Source organism: Manihot esculenta, chromosome 2 (genome assembly GCF_001659605.2).
Source record: "Manihot esculenta cultivar AM560-2 chromosome 2, M.esculenta_v8, whole genome shotgun sequence".
Taxonomy (NCBI): Eukaryota; Viridiplantae; Streptophyta; class Magnoliopsida; order Malpighiales; family Euphorbiaceae; genus Manihot; species Manihot esculenta.
The window spans coordinates 4,552,724-4,575,716 of record NC_035162.2 but is presented as its reverse complement, the minus strand read 5'-3'; the positions used below and the strand labels follow the sequence as shown (position 1 = coordinate 4,575,716).

The 22,993-nt window shown below is 31.7% G+C and overlaps 4 protein-coding genes across 10 annotated transcripts; all 4 read right to left on the bottom strand.

Annotated features, from left to right (window-relative positions):
* Positions 1-285: 285 nt before the first annotated feature.
* LOC110609101 (UDP-arabinopyranose mutase 1) lies at positions 286-2,099 on the bottom strand. The gene is made up of 4 exons (XM_021748443.2): positions 1,647-2,099; positions 1,152-1,402; positions 917-1,085; positions 286-816 (listed from the first exon to the last, which is right to left on the bottom strand). Exons 1-4 carry the CDS (start codon positions 1,986-1,988, stop codon positions 481-483), a joined length of 1,098 nt encoding a protein of 365 aa, XP_021604135.1. The 5' UTR covers positions 1,989-2,099; the 3' UTR covers positions 286-480.
* Positions 2,100-5,706: 3,607 nt separating this feature from the next.
* On the bottom strand, positions 5,707-9,877 carry LOC110609099 (cytochrome P450 85A). Its single transcript, XM_021748441.2, has 9 exons — positions 8,501-9,877; positions 7,701-8,022; positions 7,470-7,619; positions 7,127-7,372; positions 6,955-7,041; positions 6,779-6,857; positions 6,230-6,336; positions 6,018-6,142; positions 5,707-5,932 (listed from the first exon to the last, which is right to left on the bottom strand). The coding sequence occupies exons 1-9, from the start codon at positions 8,689-8,691 to the stop codon at positions 5,845-5,847; spliced, it is 1,395 nt and encodes a 464-aa protein (XP_021604133.1). The 5' UTR covers positions 8,692-9,877; the 3' UTR covers positions 5,707-5,844.
* A 3,265-nt stretch (positions 9,878-13,142) lies between these two features.
* On the bottom strand, positions 13,143-20,157 carry LOC110609430 (PI-PLC X domain-containing protein At5g67130). 7 transcript variants are annotated; one of them, XR_002487037.2, is made up of 9 exons: positions 19,995-20,157; positions 19,762-19,884; positions 19,146-19,283; positions 18,964-19,062; positions 18,534-18,837; positions 18,174-18,397; positions 17,984-18,070; positions 17,693-17,810; positions 13,143-13,760 (listed from the first exon to the last, which is right to left on the bottom strand). XR_002487037.2 is itself a non-coding variant. In XM_043954010.1 (8 exons), the coding sequence occupies exons 1-8, from the start codon at positions 20,076-20,078 to the stop codon at positions 17,757-17,759; spliced, it is 1,113 nt and encodes a 370-aa protein (XP_043809945.1). In that variant the 5' UTR covers positions 20,079-20,157; the 3' UTR covers positions 17,596-17,756. The 7 variants fall into 7 exon arrangements, 3 of the variants coding, with proteins under 3 accessions (XP_043809945.1, XP_021604689.1, XP_021604690.1); XR_002487040.2 differs by having other exon boundaries at positions 13,147-13,760; positions 17,693-17,797; XR_002487038.2 differs by lacking the exon at positions 13,143-13,760 and adding an exon at positions 15,819-16,841.
* A 977-nt stretch (positions 20,158-21,134) lies between these two features.
* On the bottom strand, positions 21,135-21,783 carry LOC110609431. The gene is made up of 3 exons (XM_021748999.2): positions 21,624-21,783; positions 21,452-21,540; positions 21,135-21,354 (listed from the first exon to the last, which is right to left on the bottom strand). Exons 1-3 carry the CDS (start codon positions 21,645-21,647, stop codon positions 21,204-21,206), a joined length of 264 nt encoding a protein of 87 aa, XP_021604691.1. The 5' UTR covers positions 21,648-21,783; the 3' UTR covers positions 21,135-21,203.
* Positions 21,784-22,993: the final 1,210 nt, after the last annotated feature.

Here is a 22,993-nt window from a genome sequence, read left to right as displayed (position 1 = left end):
AAATGAATCAGGATTTGAATTGAACCTACGACAAGCAAATTTTCTTTTACTTGTATAAATTCCATTTTCATGGACAGCGAATCAAAGCATAAATAAATGTATTAAAATTTTCTACCATTTAAAAATTCGTTCCCTAGTACATTACAAAAGCTTTTTTTTTTTTCCCTTTTAGTTTTTTACTTTTTATTAAAGGGTATTACTATTCATAATTTTTCAATCCGACGGAGTACTTTTCGCTCCATGACTAGAAAAAAAGACGAGGATAAAGAACTACGATTCCCAAAATGCTATGAAGATGCTTTTTATTTGCTGAAAAACTCATCCATTAAGTTAAATGGTGAGAAAAAATAAATACATGTCCTGATCCTGAAATCCATGCATTTGACCACTGGTCTGGAATAAAAGATCCAAACCACTAAGTATTTCACTTTCCTTTCTTATGCTATTGGTATTTCAATTAATCATTTCCAAAATTTTCAATTATGCTTTTCCATTGGCTACTTTAGCAGAAGCTCCAGATGGGTTAAGCTCATCCCACGCTTGAATCCATGTGACCATAGCATCTGCGAGTTTCTCAAAGTAAGGATCAACCTTGCTAAGCTTTTCCTTAACCTGCTTCGACAGTTCAATGTAGCACTTCTGAACAGAAGTGCAATCTTTTGGAAGAGTGGCTGCTTGGAAGAATGGAATGATCTCTTCCTGCCAAAAGATGCCCTTGTACTCCTTCCTTAGGTTCACAAATGGGTTGCTCGCCTTGCTGTGATAGATGTAGGGCAGACCAGTCTTGATTCCTAGTCCCAAATGGTCACAGATAACCTACAAATGATCATCAGTTAATTGCTGTGAGTATTCAAATATGCAGACATGGCTTTTCTAGAACATGGTAACCCAGTTGATTGAGGAGAAAGAAACGTACCTTTGTGCACCAGCCAGCCCACATATCGTCATAGCGGCCAATTGGCTGACCATCACCCATGAGACCAAAGTACATCGCAGGGCCAATCAACTCGCGGTCGAATGCCAAATTCATACCACACATAGGGAAGAGGGTACCCTTTGGAATCGTTAAAACAGCATCCACATACCTGATAAAACATAAGCATGATGTAAGTATACAGAGTCATTTGCTATTCATGAACCAATGCCATTACCTAGTGTTCCTCTCTAGAGGCTTGACAAGCTGAGTGGGTGCATCATAATCAGGGATGTTGAGCCAGAGGCCATGAGAAACAGCGGTTTTGACACCCTCACGAAGGCTGAAAGGGTATCCACGCACAAAATCTGCACCATCTCTGTAAGGATCATAAAGGGTATTGAAGAAAAAGGGAGTGGATGGACAGAGAAGGTTCTTGATGTGCTGCTCAAGTGCATTGATCGGCTTGCCAGAGGGATCCTTAGCAACCTAATAATCAAGCGACGGGTACAGAAATAGCACGCAAAATCACAGAAAAAAAAATGTATTAAGACAAACAAGAACCAAAACCAAAAAGACTCATATCATCCATTAGATCAAGTCAATCTAAATTATAAAGCAAAGCATGGAGACCTAAAATCTGGCATTAAATTAAAAAAAAAAAAAAACCAGATGCAGACATAAAAGCAAAGGCAAAAGATCAAAAAAGGAGCTGCAGACTAGTAGAGCTTACAAAGCAATCATCATCAATAGTGAAGATATACTTCTTCTTGGAAACCATGTAGCCAAAGCAGCGACAAGCAGAGTCCTTGAAGGAAATGCAAGAGGCCTTAGGACCAAGAATTCTGTTAATGTCATTCCTATTATAGAGCTCATAGTCAAAACCATCAGGGACAGCTATGGTCTTTGAAGGATCACCATCTTGAACAATGATAAGATGGTAAGGCTGAAAGAAAGGCCTCCACATTTCCAAGAAATCGAGATTCCTTATTGTGGGAATCACGATATCAAGCTCATCCTTCAACAAAGGCACTACCTTTGTAGCTGCCTGAGTATTGGTTGCAGGTTCTACCATTGTTGAAAACAGAGAAAGAAAATATGAGCCGAACGCAGAGGGAGAGGGGACGTGATTGGAGGGAGAGAGGAGGGAGAGGGTTATTTATAGGCAAGGGTCATGGTGGCACGTGAGAAGGAGGAAATAGGGGCACGAGTGGAGGAGTTGTTGTAGGAGACGTGTCTGAGATTTGCTGGTGATTGGACTTCTTCAAAGGATAGAGTTGAAGGTGGTGGAGGAGACTTTTCCGTAATCAAAGGAAAATGGCCTTTTTCTATTTTTAATTATTTTTAATTTTAAAATAAATAATTTTTTGAGGTTGTTGGGATAACTCATAAACCATAACATAGCTCATCATCACAAGAAATCATAAAAAATTGGATTAGATTACATGTATGGAATGTACAACTTAAAAAACCATAATTAAAATGCAGTTTTTGTTTTTTATTTAAAAAAAAAACAAATATATTTTTATATATATTTAACATAAAATATCACTTTTTATTGTAAGAATCAGCAGCATTTATTTCAAATCAAAAATATTAATTAAATTAAATTAATTTTAAATTTTTATTTTTAAAATTTTTAATTATTTTAATTGGATTTAATGAAAAAAATTAATAAAATCAAACTAAATTGATTAATATTAGTTATAACTTAAAATATTAAAATTAAATTAATAAATTTTTAAAATTTAGTGTGCCATTATAATTTTTTTAAACAATTAGAGTTTTTTTATTATTTTTCATAAAATTAAAATTTATAATACTAAAAAATAGTTTACATTATTATTATTATTATTATAAATTTCTTCATTTATCAATGATTTAATATATCAAGTTATTTTAATTTTTTTAAATTCATACCAATACTTAAAAAAAGTATATAATTAATAATATATATTAATTATATTTTATAATATGAAATATAAAATTGATTGAAAATTATATTTTGCATAATTTATTTTTGAGAATATAAGATAATAAAATAGTTATAATTATTTTTTAAAATAATATTTTTATTACTTTCAATTATATTGTTAATTATATATTTTTTAAAAATTATAATAATAATAATTAGTGTGACATAATTTAAAATTAAATTAAAATAAAATCAATATATTAAAAAATTTATAATAATAATAAAAAAATCTTAACCTTTAAAAAATTAAAATTACATTTTGAACTTTAAATAAAATATATTATTTTAATAAAGATAAGTTTTGACCCCAACTAATTGGATTTATTTACCATATTTGTCTTTAAAAATATCTTCCATTAATATACCAATCCATAATAATATTTAGGGATATTGTTTCCATCCTTGGCAATAATTAATAATAGTTAAATAAAAAAAAAGTAATTGTTAATTAATATCCCAATCCAGAATAATATTTAATGGATATTATTTTCATTTGTCTAATATGCTTAAAATGAAAATAATCTTATTAAATACATTAATTATTAAATATTAAAAAATATTCAAAATAATATTTAAAATTTAAAAATATTAAAAATAACAAAATAATTTTTTAGAATATTTTTTTAATTTTCAAATATAATACTAATTTATTTTTTAAAATTATATTAATATTTAGAGTGAATTTAAAAAAGTTAATGATGTAATTATCTAATCTAACTTGGTTAAGTAGTTAAAAAAATATATAATTTATCTGAAATTATAAATTTTATTTTTATTTTTTTATCTCTTAAAAAATATTAATAAAATAAATAATTATATAAAAAAATTCAATACTTTTAATTTTGTTGCAGATTTATTTTAAATTATTATTAATTTCATTTTAAATTTTATTGATATGGCATTGAAAGAATTCCGTTAATTTTTAATTGTACAAATAATGCCAAATACAATTTCAATAATTTTAAACATTTAAATTTTAAATGATAAAAAATAAAGAGTATAATTATAATAAAATAATTTTTTTTTGCTGTTAACTCATTAATTAATATTTTTTATTTTATTATATTTATATTTATGCATAGAGATAGATAATAGTTACTGTTTATATGTTTACTAAATTTTTTTTATTGGTTTGAAAATATTTGTTGTTAATAATTTTTTTAATATAAAAACTTTAAAAATTGTAATAACATTTGTTTTTGAATTTTTTTTATAAAATAAATAGAATCCGATGGATGTATGCATTGATAATAAGAATAATTAAAATTAAGACTATCTTAATTTTCTAAAATGAGAAATGAAGTGAGAAAAAATTTTGAATTTATATGATCACACTGTTGAGCAATTAAGTTTAGTTTGAATTAATTAATATTTTTATAAAAGTTTTTCAGATTTGAAATTTCATAATTCTATATTAGTTAAATTATTAAAATGTTTAAATTTCATATAATTAACGGTAAAAATCAAACAGTAAATATTTTTAAATACTATTCAAGATGGATTCTAAATTTTAATTTATCAACCATCATTCCAATCAAATCTTGAGAGCTTGTTAAAGCCCATGAAAGCGACCTCTTTGAAATAGACATGAGACGAATAAGCACTGAGCAATCAGTGGATAATGGAATTACTACACAAAAATGCCGATTAATTGTTCGGTTCATTTCCTCAAAGATGTGTCTTCCTTTTTGAATTTTTTTTTTTTTTTTTCCAAACGCCTAGTGCATTTTTAACGCAAAGGATTCTTGATTGGCAGATCTCCACCGGAATTAATCACCCACACTTCCTGTCCAGTTTGCGCTTTTTTATTTCATATGAGCTGAAAAGATGGCACCAAAAATTTAAGAGGATTATAAGTTAATCATTTTTTATATAATATTAAACAATGGGAGGATTTATTTTATTTGGGTGTAGTCTCTTATTGTTTTGTTTTAAAATGATTTGTTTTTCCTTTTTGTTTGCACAAAGAGTTTTTTTTTTTTTTTTTAACGATTTTACTGATTTCAACAATTTTTTTAAAACCTTTTTTAAAAAAATATTTTATTACACAAGTTTTTTCTAAAAAAAGGAGGAATAGAGAAATATAAGGATTTCAAATTTTCTATAAGTTTTTTCCTCAAAGAATTTTGTATATATGTTGGAAAAACTTAAATTCATATATTGACAACTATATGGGCTGGAGCTGGTTGGGCCAGCCATAAAATCAAACACACAAAACCTACGTGTGTTTTATAATTAATGAGCCCAAGTAAACGTACCGGGCTCCGGTGGCCTAGAGGGCCACAACTTGTTCTATTCGGCGGGATTTCTTCAGACTTCATACTGTGGGAAACTTTTCCATGTTTAAAAGGACGAGGGAAAAAGTGGTGGTGGCTCAGAAACGTCGTGATATATTTACACCCATTAATGTCCAAAAGCTGCTCTCAGGTTAGCCAAAGTCCATTGACGTTCGCTACTAGGCTGGGGCTCCCAGGCTAGGAGCCCATAACCATAATGCGATTGCGAGAAACGCACCAAGCATCCAACAGCTACACTGGTACTACTCGTAGAATTGACATCTTTTTTATTTCACAATGTCCTAGTACCATGTTACATCAAGGTCTTAGTCGATTCAAAATTTTCACACAAGAGGTCTAGTATGCTTTGAGCAGCCAATTTTCTTGAGATTCTTAAACCAGATGGCTTCAAACAAGGGTAATCTTTTCAAGATTCATACTTTTATTGGCATTTGAATTATGTCCAATGGTAGTTCCGCTTCACTAATCTCACACAGTGTTCTTTGCAATAATAGTAGTGAAGTAAGCAACAAGAAGAAGAAGAAGAAGAAGATTAGAAGTTCATAGCCAAAAATGGAAATGTTCAATATAATTTGTAATCTGTTAGAAAGATCATTTTACATCCTTATCCCTTTTCCTGATAATTGCTTTTATATCTCTTATGTACATTCATAGGTTAGTTAGTAAGATGAGACTCTGATGTGTAGTCCATTTGGTGCTTCAACTCTTGGAAATTTCATTAGTGTGTCTCCCCCAACTTCTTCCCATCTGCAAGTACAACATTATCCCAAATTAAATCTGTTCTTAATTACCCATCAAGAGGGATTAAAATTTTAATAGATCCTGTGATTACCTGTATCTAGTTACAAAGTAGTGAAGGAAAGTTGAAATTTCTGCTATTCCTAGCTCCTTTCCAGGACACTGCCTGGTGCCTCCTCCAAAAATGAAAAGATAGTTTTGAGACTCCAAGCTCTTGTCCTACAATAACAAAACAGAGCTTTATCAGTCACTTGGAAGGGAATCATGGACAACTAGGCAAGCAAATAATGATCAAGAGTCACTAACCAGCCATCTCCATGGGTTGAAGGATAATGGCTCTGGATATAAAAATGGATCATAGTTTATCTCCCTAGTGTAGACATAGATTCTCCATCCTTTAGGAATCACAAATCCTGAGAGAAAAACCAGTGATTAGCCAAAAGTTAGTGCACATTAAGGACCATGGTCCACCAACTTATAAAAGCATTAACACACAAGAGAGAGAGAAAGAAAGAAAGAAAAAGTTCCCTTCTCTGTCAAACTCAGCCTTCTTATATATAGAAAGATAGGAACATTCTTGACATTGAAAAGCTTCCTTTCTTGTCAAATATAATTTAAACAAGCTAAGGGGCAGCAAAAGATTGGCCTAGCTGGACTGGTAGGTATGCTATGTATATCATAATACTTAGGTCCACCAATGAGCCAAGATATGTGATAACATTTCCATGACATGTTATTACATTATTTTGCATTTGACAAAGTTGTAAAAAATAGCTGCAAAAAAGCTTCTTGAGCCCATAAAGACATCACAGAAGAGACTATGAACTTTTTAGTTTCTTAATAATTAATACTCACCATTTAGTTCCATTTCTTCAGTTGTCTTCCTCAAGACTCCATTAACAATTGTGGCCAGTCTTGAGGTCTCAAAAATTACCTGCATGAGAAAAAGCACAACGGATCAAAGTCTATTCAACTTTTCTTTATCAAAAAGTCGGAAAATATGACTGTGCTCAAGAATTATAGATCTCTACCGCACGAGTAAAGCTCATAGATTTAAGGTCAATCAAGTTTATTGGATCCTCAGGCCTTTTCTTTGCTTTAATTGCTAAATGCTCTTTCTGCATATTGAACATTGAACCAATACCATCAGTATTAGTAACAAAAACCAAGATTTCTCTCTCTCTCTCTTTGTTTTCTACTTACTCTTAGTTCTTGAAGAACTCTGGGGTGGTCATGCAAATACTTGACTGCCATCATTGACGTAGTAGAAACTGTTTCATATCCGGAGTACAAAATGGTGATTATTTGATCAATTATTTCTTCATCAGTTAATTTGTATCTATTTTCTTCACTTTTCATCAGGCAACCAAGCATGTCCTGATGTGTTTCTTTTGATGCCCTTCTTTCTTTTATTAGTTGTCTCAACATGCTCACAATATTCTTCCTTGCCTGTGTAACGTGAACACTTTTAACTACTGGACACTTAAGAAAATTAAAATATATACAGACATGTGAATAAGAAAAATAAGTAGTCGGGAAAAATTACCTGGAATCCGCGACGATAATTTGTGCCAGGAAGGTCAATTGGCAATGACAAAGTGCCTAAAACCAGCTTGAAAAACTCAGGCATAAATGCTTGAGATATAGAGCTAGAATCACTGCCAGCAATTTGCTTGAGAGAGGAGAGAAGTGCCATCTGCATAAAATAATGGAACCACATTTACATTAGAAAGCTTAGATTAAGTTTCTGATTACATGTCTGTGATCTAATATGCACCTCTTTGGTTTTCTGTTGGATGTCAATAATTTTGTCATCCCAATTACTGAGGTGGGTTCGCATAAATTCATCAATTGTGGGCAAAAGCTGTTCTCTGATCATGGTGGGGCTAATGAGGCTAAGAAGTGCCCCTCTCATGTACTTGTGGGTGGAGCCATGAACTGCTGCAATGTTGCATTTGCCTAAGATATCAAGCATAGACTGAGGGTAACCAGGAACAAGCCCTTTTGCCTCGTTCATGAGAATGTATCTGTTGAGCTCTGGATCCATGGAAACAATAGTAGGACAACCAAGAACGTGGGATTTGAAAAAACTGCCATACCTGTAATTTGAAAAAGAAAAATAAAATTAAACACAAGATTAGTTAAAGTAAACATATACCATGTTAAAGTAATTTACAATAAAACCCTTTACAACTGTTCTAACTGACAGCCATAGTTTGATGAGAACGGGGAAAATTGGCTTTTGGTATTATAAGCATCTTTTGTGGGTTATCATGAACCAATCGCCAACTAAAAAGGAAGAGGGGGATGGGAAGTCGCCACCATCAGTGATTGAAGTGAAAGAAGAAGAACAGAGAAAAATGGAAAATCGCTTTTAAAAACCATTTGTTAGTTCTCTAGTGCTAAAAACAATAAAGATCGGTAGCAAATACAAATTGAAAGTGATATGTGAGCAGTTGCACAACTAAAATAAACACAAGCTAGAAAATGAAGTCCTTTTAAAAAGAAAACAGAGCACCTTCTAATCTATAAGATACAAGAAACAGAACAGAAACAGAGAGTAATGAAAATAATTACCTTGCTCTCTGGTTTTTGATGAAGTTTGGACCTTGCTTCAGAAACTCAGTAGTCTCTCCAAAAACTGGCCAACCCATAGTACCTGGAGGCAAACCTTTCTTCCTGTATCTCACCTCGTTCCATCTCAACAAAGCAGAGGAGATACAGAGCAGCAAGAGAAATATAACAAGAACCACCATAAAAACAGCCATTGATGCTTCCAGAAAAGCTCAAAGCCCACTCCACAAAGATTTGTAAATGGCTAAGTGGTATGGGCTTGCTTTAGCCGAAGCTACTCAGAACTCGTAAGCGTGCACATATATATAGAGAGATAGGCCTTCGAATTAATAAGCATAAATGATATATGTAGAGAGAGAATACTCAGACAGGCCAAACCATGCACCCTACAAGGGGAGGGACCCTCCTCTAATTCCTGAGAGCAGTAAAAGCATTACAGAGAAAATTAAATTAGCAAAAAATATTTTGCCCCTCTTTGACTCTTGAACACCACCCTCGAAGATTCAAGGCATGAATGTTTTGTATTACGCCAAAAATATGGGAAAAAAATAAAAAAAAAGAAGTGATATTTATGTGGAGGGGGAGAATGGTTTACGATGGTTCCAAAGAAATGAGATGGTTTTAAATTAAGGGTATAGAAAACTGGAGAGAAAAGACTTAACCAAAGAGTTAAAAAGGGGGATGAAAAGAGGGCACATGCACAGCACCCCATTGGCCCTAAAATAAAAGGGCAGTACCCTTCACATGTCTGTCAACAAGATCTGTGCAAATGGAATTACAAATACCACTACCAGACAGCTTCCTAGTTACCATGTGAATAAGTGAAGAGAGAGAGTTTTTTTGGTTCCACTCAACTGCAACTTCTAAACTCATCCTTGCTTATAGTTTGTTTGAATTTTGAAGCTGTGGACTGTAGTAGGGGAAAAATATTTATCTTGTTTTATTTTAACTCATAAACAAATTATGAAAAGGAAAAGGATGAAAATACTTAGCAATAATCACATAATTAATTTCCACAAATCTATAATGATAATTAATAGCAGCTTAGAAATCAGAATGTGATTAAATCATTTGTTGTCTGCTAATCACATCAACTGGACTTGATATGCTGGCGATTTGGAGCTATATGTGAAGATACAACTTTAATTACCCATATCATTCGTTCTCTGCTTTTAGGTTACCCTTTAGCTGTAATTAGCAACCGACCATTGGGAAAAAAAAATAACAGGAGATAGAAAGGATTGGGCAAGTGAGCTGAGAAAGGCGGCGAAGTCGTCCAGTGAGGAGGGAGAGGGAGGGCAACGAAGAAAAAAAAGGCAATGGTATCGGAGATAGATGGATGAAAAGTGCATAGATATGTGTGCATGAGATGGTGCTAATGCTATGGTGAAACAGTGCTTCCCACGCCTCGGTATAAGATGGGAGACAGTCACAGTGGCCGTGCGTGGGGCTTCACTTATTAAATTACCTGGAATGGAATTAGCGCCCCGGAGCAGGAGCAGCCTTCTTTTGCTACTTGCAACACTTGCCATACTTTGGTATTCAGCGAGATAGATAGATAGATAATCTGTGGAATAAGACTACTCATTTAATACTCTATCTCTTTGGATGATGCATTGTAATATTAGAATTATGTAAGAAGAATAAAAACCCAAAAATAGAAATAATGGAATGGACAGTGTAGCCACCATATCTCGCAGTGTTCCACAACTACAGTGTACAGTGGGGAGGGGGGGGGGATTAATAATCCTGTAGTTGTGTGGTGTGGAGTAATAGCAAAATGTATTGGGAAAATTCCGTACAGTAGGTGTACATGATCATCAGTCTAATCAAATATTCTATACATGAATCGATTATGATAAAAATAAATAAATGAAGATTGAAATTTGGTTTTGGTTTTGACTTGTGAAAGCTGAAGGTGATGGGTTGTCATGACATGGGCAATAAAGATGAAATGGAAAGTGACTTGAATAAAAGTGTGAATCTATTGGGGGATCCTCGGAAAAGGATTTGACACAAAACATGCAAATCCTTCCTTTACTATATTTCTAAAGTTACAAATTTGTTCAACCATCTTTTTCATACCAATGACACACACACACACACACACACACACAGATTATTTCAACTTCAATTAATTTATATTGACTCGTCGGTTAGGTAATTGATCGAACAGATAAAGGAAATACGATTAAAACAATTATAAAAGAAAAAAAAAATTGTCACGAAACTCTTGCACTCGCACTATCCCCACTTTTTTGTACTATTGTGCTTTTTTTCACCCGGTCCTCTCTCTCCCTCCGCCAATCGCCATACCATTTCTTTCTAATTATTGATCCTCTATCGTTTGCATCCACACGTGTGAATCCTGTCTCGATTTTCTCATTTTCATAAAGTTTCTTTTATGGAATTATTCTAGAACAAAGAGACCGACTCTTTTTTTTTTCTATTTAAAAAGTTCTTACAATTAATTATTTTCTGAACTTACTGAAAAAACAGTTTCACCGCTTGATATAATAAACCCATTGCATGTGAATAATAAAAAAAGAATGGGAAGAGAATTGTTGCTCTTATCACACACTACGCCAGTCCATGCTTATTCGTCCTCTTGCTTTTGTGTCGGTCGCTAATTGATTTATGATTCGTTTGACTCCCATGCATACTCCACTTTTTATAAATTATAAATAAAATAAATTAATTTTACAAAATTACCTATTTTTGTATTTTTTTTTTGCTGCTGATCTAATAAAGTAAAATTCAAAATCTTATATTATTAATATTATTTAAATTGATGGAGAATCTTGAATTCCCAACTTATGAAAAAAAGGGTACGAACGATTCCATGAATCAATTTGGTAGCACTAAAATCAAACGTATGTGTATTAGCAAAGAAGAATGGAGAAAGATGTTTTTTGATTTTGGGAAAGAGTTGACTTTTAATTGAATGTCCTGTTGTTATTTTGTCCTTTATTGTTTGAGAACCAAAATGTAAAATTTTGGGTGATGGAGATTGGCATGGCATTGGTTCATGAACTATCTCAATCCATGATTGTTGGTGGATTATGATTTTTGGCACCTTCCAATCATTAATTTATTTTTTGACATTGATTTTACTAAGCTGGTCAAAATGGAATCTTGTTTTTCTTGCTTTCCCCTTTTCAATCTAATTTTACTTTCCATCCTTAATATCAAACTAAAACATAACACGATACACTTATATACGCTCGAGTGCCTTGGGATTGTGGGATAGCTCTTGAAGCAATATTCATGATGGCATCAAACTTAATAACCACTTGCAGGCATCTCCCCAGCTAAATGAGAATAAGATTTCGAGACCTTTCTCTTCATTTTCTTTGTAAACCTTTCAAAGAAAGAGATTATCTACGATGATAGACAATATTATTAATATTTTATGTGCATTTTTGGTTTTTAATTCTTATTTTTATACTCTTGTAGACCCCTCAAAATAATTTGAATTGATTTTGATATAATGTTTTTGAAAATGAAAATTTTAAATATTTGAAATATATTTTTAAATAATAGTGAGAAAAATGAGAATGAATGATTGAAATTAGGGAATAAAAGGGTGGGCCCCACAAACAAGGAGAGAGAGAGAGAGAGAGAGAGAGAGAGAGAGAGAGAGGAGAATGTCAGCATAATTGTTTGGTAGCGCAGGGACTGAGCTCAACATCTTATCTCCTTAGGGAAAGATAAAAACTTGGGGCTGGGGGTGGAGGTGGAGGGTGGGGTTAACTCACATGATGATTGAGTGCACGTGTGGTTACCCTGTCCACGTGCACCTGTCTTCATTCATCCAATTCATTCACTTGTCTCTTTCTTTTCTTCTTTTTTTTTTTTTTTCTTCTTTGATATTTCCTCTCCTTTCTCTCCCATCTTTGTCTCCTTCTGCTCCCATTTCTCTTCTTTCTTTACCTTCTCTCTACCCTTTTCCTTTTTTTTTTTACTCCATTTCTTTATCAACTCCATTTGAAATAAAAATTTTGTAATAATCTAATTTACATTTTTTTATGATAATTTATTTAAATTATTTTCATATTAAATGAATTATTTCAAACAAAAATATGAATCAATAATTAATTCTTGAAGCATTCATCTAAAACTCATTAGCATATATTTTTTAATGTATTTTCTATTTTTTAAAAAAATTTCTTTAAAAATGAGAGGCAGCCCAGAGCAACAGTGAAGCAGCCTCTTAAAAGAACACCTCTCACAATCTTGGTGATCAAATGGAGAATCTCTGCTTTCAAAATATTTAATACTATAACAGATTTGCCGGAATCATAAACACTTATGGAGTAAATTAATAATGTCTGACCAATCTTCGCCAATAAATGCACACGTATAATCTATTTAGATTCCACAGTTACTCTGTTTTTGTTTATTGTAACATTAGTTTTTTCTTTTGGCAGAGATGGGAGTATGTGAATATAAGACTTTATTTGATTTAAATGTATTATTTTTTAAAAATAAATTAATTTAACTAGATTAGATTATGTAAAAATAAATTCATTTCTACTAAACGTATTAATTTCGCTAAAAAAAAAAGAGTAAAGAGTTATTATTTTGTGGTACCTTTAATGTTCAAATTTTAATTAGAATCTAATATTGAAATTAAATTTCAAAAATCTCATGACAGTAGACAAGACCATTTTAATATGAAAACAGACATGACATATTTTTGATATATATAATGAATATGTGGTAGGTTGAGTGGACAAGAGCATTAGTATTTTGTGGTGTGGTGTTGTGTGGTGTGGTCCTTGGGCAGCTACTTTTTGATTAATTGTGGATTGGACTTAGCTAGACAGAGTCATTGTAGGCAATATTTACATGGATTTTCCAAGCCGATGTATATTCATCCTAGCAGTAAATTCATAATCCTATCATCAATTGCCTTTTTGAACATTCATTTTGGCATATTTCATATAATAACAAATTTGACACCCAACAAGAGAAGCCAGAAAACAACTTAACCTTTGCATGTGCTTCAACTTGTCATCCTAACAACATTGAAAACAGATAAAACAAGCCTGTCAATTTTGACAAAATGTGGTTTTCCTCATATCAAAAATGACCCTTCAATGAATACAGATATATACTCATATCTCTTATAATTGATTGTATATATTGTAGAAGCAAGTTGTCACCAATCAGATTGATTAACAAGAATTTCCAGCTTTCAAGCTTTACTTAGTCTATTGATAAACACGATTATGTGTCACCTTTTGGGAACTTGGGATTCCTAGAAAGCACATAAATAATGAAATAAAATCAAATATTGTGAAGATGAAGATAGAATAACAAAGATGATTGATTATTGACAGAATAATCAATGTATGGATGATTATTTTAAGTTAAGAGATAATCAAATATATAGTATATGAACACGAGACATTGCCCTATGTGTGTGAGTGCTTGCATCCAAATTGAAAAATTTTCAAAAGATTCTTACCTTTTAGTTGGCTCCACTTCCACAAGCTCAAAGCCACCCAACTTCCACCTCCCCATGTGTTAAGGTCCCCATTTCATTTTGTTTTGATGCCTAAGTGCTTGTCTTTGCTGTTGTTTCTTTCTCTCTTCATCTTGCTTGGAAATATTTTTTTCTCTTTTCTCACACTTAGCCCACATTAGGTATACCTCAGTGTTATTATAAAGGGGAAGAGGGTTTCAATACCCCATGTGATGTGGTACGATCTTGGCCACAATGGGCATGAAATTTTAGCACTGGTGGGGTTCTAAATGGGTCTGCCCTTGTGCAAGAAACAACGATGGGAAATCATGACCCTATTGCACGTTACACCCTCGTGGGCATATCGTAATCATTCTTCGTACGATTTGAGGACAATTGACAAGTACCAGACAGTTAGTGACCACCAAAACCACCATCTTAATTTCTTTTGTTACCCACAAATGTACATGTACATATATTACCCTTTGTTCTCTTCATGTTCATGGCCATGATCTCATGGATTCTTGCTTGAGACCATAGTTTCATTGACACACAAGTTCTGGGTCTTGTTCGATCAATTCATTCTAAAACTTGAAGTGGGTATTATGATTTTGATAATAAAAAACTAAAAAGAGCAGACACATGACCATATATCTTTATGGCTGCTGATGGCAAGCAAGTGGAAGTTTATAGGGTTTGCTTTTTGTTACATAAAAAAATTGTTTTATCCAAATATTTGAAGCCCACATACATAGTGCTCAATGATGCAATCTTCATAGTATAGTGTTAGTATTTCCCCCCTAAAGTCAAACTAGGCTGTTACATTACTCTGAAGTTTCAGGTTTTTGGTCTGCAACTCTAGAGGCTCTACTCTTTCCTGTTATCTGGAACTCTAGCATGCCAGATATGATCACCAATGCAAGGCATCAAAATATGCAGATATAGCTTTTGTTGCTAATGCCTAAACCTTTTATTTAATGTCATTGTCTCTCTTAACCTAAATTGAAAGATGATGATAGCACCTGACTGTAATTAATATATATATATATAAACAAAAAATACCTTCTACTTGAAAGTTACTCAATAGCCCTTATAACCCTCACATAGAGCAAAAGGCAATACTAATTAAAGAATAATAGTTGGTGGAGGATGTATTTGAAAGTATTGGGTTAGTAACATAAACCTCATTTTGCGCATCTAATATCTATAGTTTAATGCTAATTAAAATATAGAAATGCTAGAACCTAGACATGCACCCTTGAAAATGGGAATACCCATTGCACACATGCGTCTAATTTCTCTTGCAAACATTCTCAATCTCATTCAAACTTACATCGAGTACAGTGCAGGCACCATTGTCATATATTGGTCAACTTAAAGGGATCAATATAGTATTCATTATTAAATTGATTATATCCTTAATCTGCAACCTTGAGAAGGGTAAACAATGATTATACCTATAATTAATTTTCTCTTTCTTATGCTTTTCTCATCTATCATAGGCTAATAACATGCAGGCCATTATTCTCAAACACACAAATTAAGCAACATCGAAGCATGTTCCTAGTGAAAGTAGGATTAGGGCAATCATGCAGATCTGATACAAAATCACATATTATTATGCTTACAATTAGTATTAAGTATTTTTATTTCTTTTTTTAAGATTGTGAGCATGTGTTAGATACCTCCTAATCTACCTACTCACATGCTCCTCACCACTATATTTCTTGGGTGTGCATTGATTAGCTCACAAAGTTTGATGAGCCTAAAAAAAAACTGGACTTTTGTGGCTAGCTTTGACTGATCGAAATAAAAAAATAAAAAAATAAAAAAATAAAAAATAAAAAATAAAAAAAAAACCTACAGATTTCACACTGCAATCTAGGTCTCTCTCCATCTAATCTATGGACTTACTTAAGATAAAACTATGAATTAACTTTCATATTCTTTTGGGAGATTGTGTTTATGTTTAATATGGTCAATAATTATAAATCACTATTACCTTTCTGTATTTCACATGAACCTCTTAACTTTTTAAATTAAAATCCCAAGGTCGATAGAATAGTTTTTGAATCTAAAAGCATTTGTAGTCAAATTACACAATCAATTAAATCTAGATTAGCATCCTAGATTTAGGCCATTCAACGGTTGCCACATATATTGATATCACTTCTTACTATTCACGTAGTTAATAATGTTTTAAAATTTTGGATTACATTATAACTAAAAAAATCTCCTAAAACTTTTGTTAATTAGTTTTTGAATTTTTAAATTAGACTATAAAAATTGAAGGTTTACAAATAACTATAATACTTGGATACTAGTAATTTATTATGCAGACCAATGACAACTCAATTATTGATAATATGGACAAAGCCATTGTTGAGTAGAGATTCCTTACTCTCTGGCCCAATGTGTTGGGTAATCAAGCAGTTGGTTAGTTGCCCATCTCTACTGTTACATGATAGCGAAAGATTTCCTATTTATTTATTTTCTAATTAATCCAATTCTATTAAGCACTCTCTCCTGTAGCCCATTGGTCACGCAAAGAAACAAGCATGAAGCTAATCTCATAAATATGCTTCAAAAGAAAAGTTCTAAGTTATCAAATATATGAAATAATTGGATAATTTACTAATTGAATTCCTTCAAATGCAAGTCATCCCATATGCTGCAATATTATTATTGTTGTGTTTATTATAAAAAGTGTAAACAATTAACAAATAAACAATAAAGCAGAGACTTTTTTTTTTCTTGTTCTTTGATTTAGATCGGGCAGAACAAAATTAATTATGAGTGTTTAGAGCATGCAGGACAAAGTCTCCCTTCTCTGCGTCGTTGAGTTACTCGAAAGCCTTGTGGTGAGCCACTCGTCTTTTTGGTGACCAGAAAACGAAAAGCAATAGATTCGTTTAGAGGGTTGTATGTGGTATAGTGAGAGATCATTAGTAAAAAGTAAAATTATTATTTCATCTTAATGTTTTAATTTAAAAAAAAAATTAAAATGTTTATAAAATTTTAAAATATTTATTAAATTAATCATTCTATTAATTTAGCTTTTATAAATTTTAAAATATTTATTAAATTAATCATTCTATTAATTTAGCTTTTATATGTTGTAAAAAAAATTTTAAATGCCTTTAATTTAAAAAGATTAATTAATAAATGCTTTTATAAAATTAAAAATTAAATTATAAAATATTTAATAATTAAAATTAAAATGATAATTAATTAATAAAATTTTAAAATTTTTTAATATATTTTTTAAAATAAAAAGATTAATTAATAAATATTATATATATTTTTTAATAAAAAGTTAAAGTTACCGGAGCTCAATTATTAAAATATTAAAATTCAACGGCAATGTTGAACTTTAGAGTTTGAATCCTTGACGGGATGTTGGACTTGAAGCCCATATTTAGGAAGGCCTATTAGTTTTTAAGATTCTCGGTGGTCCAAAACTTTTGCTTGCCCAGTGCCGCTCCCTGTCGGTCTGTTTATTTTCATTCTACGCAACCTACGATGTCCCCAACTCCTCATATCTAGCTGCAGCAACTCATACAGGTATTTGGTCCACAGCAATTATTGCCTAGCTTAATTAGTTAGGTTTGAGCCAGATTCTAATCTACTAGTAGAATACCTGCTATGTTGTATAACATTATTAAGTCTGTTGATGTACACTAAATGCAAAATATGATCATTTATTAAGAGAACTGAATCCTAACCTCTCTCCCTTCATTCCAGCGTTTCATCCATTTCAACATCATGCAGGTGTTCTCTCACTACAATTTATCTTGGGCGGAGCAGGCTGCTGATAAACTTGACCCAGGCTGCAAAAACAATCTACGTACACTCATACATATATATATTTTTAAGATTAGAGAAAATATCCTCTTATGAAGATGACATAGCTTGGCATGTGGGTGCATTTGTTGAAATTATTTGCTCATGCAAGGTGATGAAATTAGTAGACAAGGGTATGTGATTAAAATTGCGAGTATAAAATTTTAGCTTACCACACATGCATGGATATCATCACATCCACACAAAAGCTTTCCATTGAGTGTGTCCACAGCTTGGAATGATCCACCTCCTTGACTCCTCTGATTAAATAAAAAAAATTAAAATTGACATAAAGAGGTATTAGGAGTCGATTCTTTTGCTTAGAAATTTAATAAAAGCGTGTAGATAACGTGCAACCCATACTTTGTAATAATTGACAGCAACAAAGTTAGCCCATCTATTGCCAGCAGCACCATAACAAGTATGAAGCATGTCTAAAAGATCCTTGGAGTTATCTATGCATGTGAGTTCCTTCATGGGGATAGTCCTGAAGTAATTTACCAACCCCAATGATTTACTCTTATCGTTGAGGGAAGGTGACTCTGCTCTATTAGGACAACTTCCTGCATGCATACCACCATCCCCATCTGCAGAAACAATTAATGTCCTATCAAATATTATATGTCCATAGAAGCGAGCAGATTGTGGATAGGACAGTAGTACTAGTATAGCTAGATGATAATATAATTGGAAGCAAAAAATCTGGTAATTTAACATTCTTACACTGATTTTCAACCATGTAATTCCACTGATAAGCAATTCCTTCACTTTCTTCTTTGGATTTAATTGAAGTGAAAACGAGTAGCCTGTGGTTATTTTTTACCATGTCCTTGACTAGAGGCCAATCCTGTCCATTTTTAGGCATGTTCCGCACTGGAAACCAATATTTCATCAATCCAGCATTGGTGAACACCTTTGTCAATCCTTTAAAGGCTTGAACATAATCTTCTAAGATTATTGTCACAATTTCTGATGGGTTTGCTGATAAAAAAGCTTCAATTTCCTTCAGGGTGTCAATAGCAGGACCCTGTTATGGAGAAAAAAATCATAGACATACAAATCTTTTTATATTTTCAGAAAGGAGAAAGAAACACAAAGGCCCAAACTAGAAAAATAGATAGACTTAGAATTAGCAAAGACTAAATATACATACAAATGCAGTGTAGTCATAACAGTGTCCGTTAAATGAATGGCACAGCCATACGTCTCCACGAAAATCATAGGTGTCGAGCATCAAGGCACGAACTCCATTCTAAAAATAAATAATTAAAAAATTTTAGCAGTGAACTTGTAGCATGCATTAGAAAGAAAAAGAAAAGTAATGGGAAAATGTACATTTAGCTGTTGAGTGACAGTATCTTCCTGATTGGTAACAGTGAATCGAGGGACTCCAGTGTGGGATGGATATCCATCAATAGCATAGGCATTATGTGTTGTCAAAAATGCGTACTTGTTAAAAGGCAGAGAATCATTCTGTTGACAAAGAGTGAGAGTAGCATTAGTTAATCGAGTATATTGCAGTCTTCCATGAACAAATTATCAAGTGCTTTTGATATAGATATTATCTTTTATCATAAATATATAAAATTCATTATTTATAATTTGAGGATTGCATCATTATCAACGGATAAAATAAAATAAATATAAAATCGTTCTATGTATAAGGGTTATATTTTAGAATTTCCCACCCAGAATTGCAGGCTAACAAAAGCCCACATGATGACTTTTTCTCCATCTATGATGAAATGGGCCAGACCAAAGCTCTTGTGTCTTATCGGCTATGGCAGCCGCTAAACTAAGGAGCCCACAACCACTCTTGTGAACTTCCTAGAAATTGCCAAATTCCAAAAGCAATATTTTGTGGCGGATGATGTGCACCATTTCTTTTCAGGATATTAAATAAATAAGTAAAGAGGGCATAAGAGAGAGGAAGAAACACATTTGAGAGTACCAGAAGCTTGAATTGGTCTGTAGCGGACGACCTCACACATTTATAGCTTAAAAACCCTTCCACGCAGTAGAAACAATAGAGTCCGGCGTCGCAATCTTGGTCCGACGAGCATTTCTCCAACATCTAAGTCATTCAAACCGTAAACAAATTAACCCAAACAGCTGCAAGAATAGGTAAGTTTCTGAACTTGAAAAGGGAGAAAAAATTTTGAAAAAAAAATTCCGGACACAGACCCCGCACTTTCCATGGGAGCAAGCTGAAGCGACACTGAGCAGCACCAAAGCTGTGATAAAAAGCAAGTACTTAGAAAGATCCATTTAGGGAAAGATTGAAGGGAGTGGCAAAATGGGCAGGAATGGATGTGATAAAGACAATGGGTTTTGAGGCAAAATCCAGAGGGAATATGCTAGTGTAAAATGCCAGAAAATTACTGAAAATGGTCGGGCATCCAATCAGCGACAATGATATTGGCGCAGACAGATTATTCACTTCATTTTTAATTTATTATTAAATTAAAAAATTAAAACAATTTTCATTTAATAATAGTTGACAACTATTTAGTACGATCAAACTCATTTTATTAGTTTTAAAATAATAAATAAAAATATTTTTAAATTTTTAAAAAATTTATTAATTAATTTTTTATTAATTTTAATCGTTAAATATTAAAAAAATATTTTTAATATAAAAAAATTAATTAATAATTTTTTTAAAAATTTAAAAAATTAATTAATGAGTATTTTAAAATTATAAAAATTAAATAATAAAATACTTGATCATTAATTAATGATCAAATGAAGGATTAGATTAACATATTTTTTAAAAATAAAATTAATTAAGAAATTTTTTTATATTATAAAATTAAATAGTACTTTTTTTTCCTGATCATAAAAGAGAAAATGAAAGGTTACGTCTTTCCTATGAAAGTTTTTTTAATTTTCTAAAAAAAAGGTTATAGTTAGTTATTTTTTTATTACATATAATATTGCTTCTTAAAAAATCAAAATGATTTGCTTAATGGTTCTAAAATGTTGCCATTATAGATGACTTGTCATTTAATTGATTTGATTAAATTAAGTTTAATTTCGTTATAATTTTTATGGAAGAGAGGAAATTATATGGTTCTAAAATTCGGGTTTAATATTATTGGATTAAACTTACTAATAAACGCTGAACTGTAACGAAAATAAAATAAAATAAAAATAAATATACGTTTATTGCAGTTCTGATTTATGCTATAATGTAGAGGAGAAATGTTTGTAATTGTTATTTGGAAAATTCCAACAAGCGAAATTAATTACAATGGCAGTCTTAGACTCTCAGTATAGTATAACATTTGAAAAGAAGCACAAATTTGCAAAAACTGCATATTATAAAATAAGAAAATGAATTTATTGACAACCATGTGTTACAACTGTGGATTATATTTTGAAGCCATAAAATTATTTATCTTCGTCGGTGAAGAAACGGTTGATGGCAGGCATAATCTCAGGCCGGCGAGTCCGAAGGAACTTCCGGAGACCATGCTGAGCATATTTCTCTCCTTCCTCTTCATTATCCAGCACTCCTGCAAGACGGTGAGATTTGTTGATCCTGTGAATAAATTCCAGCCCAAACAGTTATTAGCCAATAGAACAAATTCACATGTTTAATCAACAAGAAAGGAATCAAAGAATGATGGAATTGGTACCTGACTTCTGGGTTCAGGAACACGTTTCTTGTAAGCTGGAAGGTACACAAGCTAGTTACAAATGCCATTGCACCCAATAGTGGGTAGACCTGGAAGGTATATATTATCAGACAAAACAAAATTTAACCTTAAAAATAGCAAAATATCGTCAGCGTTAATATTGGCTGCTTACCTCTGGCCTCATCCAACGCCCCATTTGAAAGAAATTTTGGTAAGGCTGATGGCTATGTGAAAGAAATGATACAAATAGCTTATGTGGCTCTAATTTGGGAAGGTATTGCGATTATAGGAAGAATGTTTCTGGGCAACTAAATGATTTGGACATAATGGGTGTATATATAGTGGCAGTGGGGATGAATTTTATAGCAGCCAGCCGGGCTACGGATTTCAGTGGGCTGATTTGACCAGTTGACTTTGTAAAACCACGGGCATTAGCCTCTTGTTTTGTTAACATGCTCACTATTTGGATAAACTCTTGGAACCAAGTCACTCAGTAACCTCGTTGACACGTAAGAGCTTCTGAAGCCTATTTAACTATTCTATTAATAAATAATTATATTAATCGATTTATTCTTATGTGGCTTTTCACTTTCCTAGTTTTTCCAAATTTTATGTTAAAATAAATTACCAAATTATTTAAATTATTGTGGACATATTTTCTTTTTCCATTTTATAAGAAAGAGTGATTGTTCACTTAAATGTGGCTTCTTACAAAAAGGCATAAAACGTATTCACACGATTTAGCTGTCCACGCGTAGTTACATCTTCTTTTCTCCTTCCTGATTGGTCACCTTTTTCTTAATCTTAGCCTTATTATTATTTTTATTTTTTATTTTTATCTTTGACACCCCGCAAACCTTAATATCGTATTTTATTATTATTACTATTATTAACTAGGAGAGGAAATGCCACAAGTTACAAGGGTTTTTTTTTCCAAAGAGTAATGGTCAATTTAAGATAAAGATTGGACGCCATAGGAAAGTTTAAGCCTTCATTTAAAAATCATTTTCATAAAAATATTTTCTGGATTTTTTGTGAAATTTATTTTTAATTAAATAATCTATTTTTTTATTATTTTATTTTAAAAAATAAAATTATATATAATGATATTAATAAAATTCTTGCAGAAAATTACTTTAAAAAAATAGATCTTAAAAGTAACAGTATTTTTTTGATATAAAATATTTTTTATTAATTTTTTTAATATCTCAAACATGAGAAAATATAAAAAAAATTAAAAAATATTTTATGTGAAAAAGCACATAATTATATTTTATGTGAAACAACACTTTCTTAAAGCGCTTTAGAAAGAGGGGAAAAGTCATGAGTGACAATTATATATATTTTATATGACAATTTTTCTTAAAAGTCAAATTATCATGAGAATTACTATTTAGTTATTGAATATTGTTATTATTAATCAATTAGTCTCTATAATTTTAAAAAATTTATTAAATTTTTTTTTATATTTTTCTATTCGTCAATAAAATAATCATTCCGTCCTTTTTTAAAAAATATTTAAAATTTAATTTTGCTCTTAAA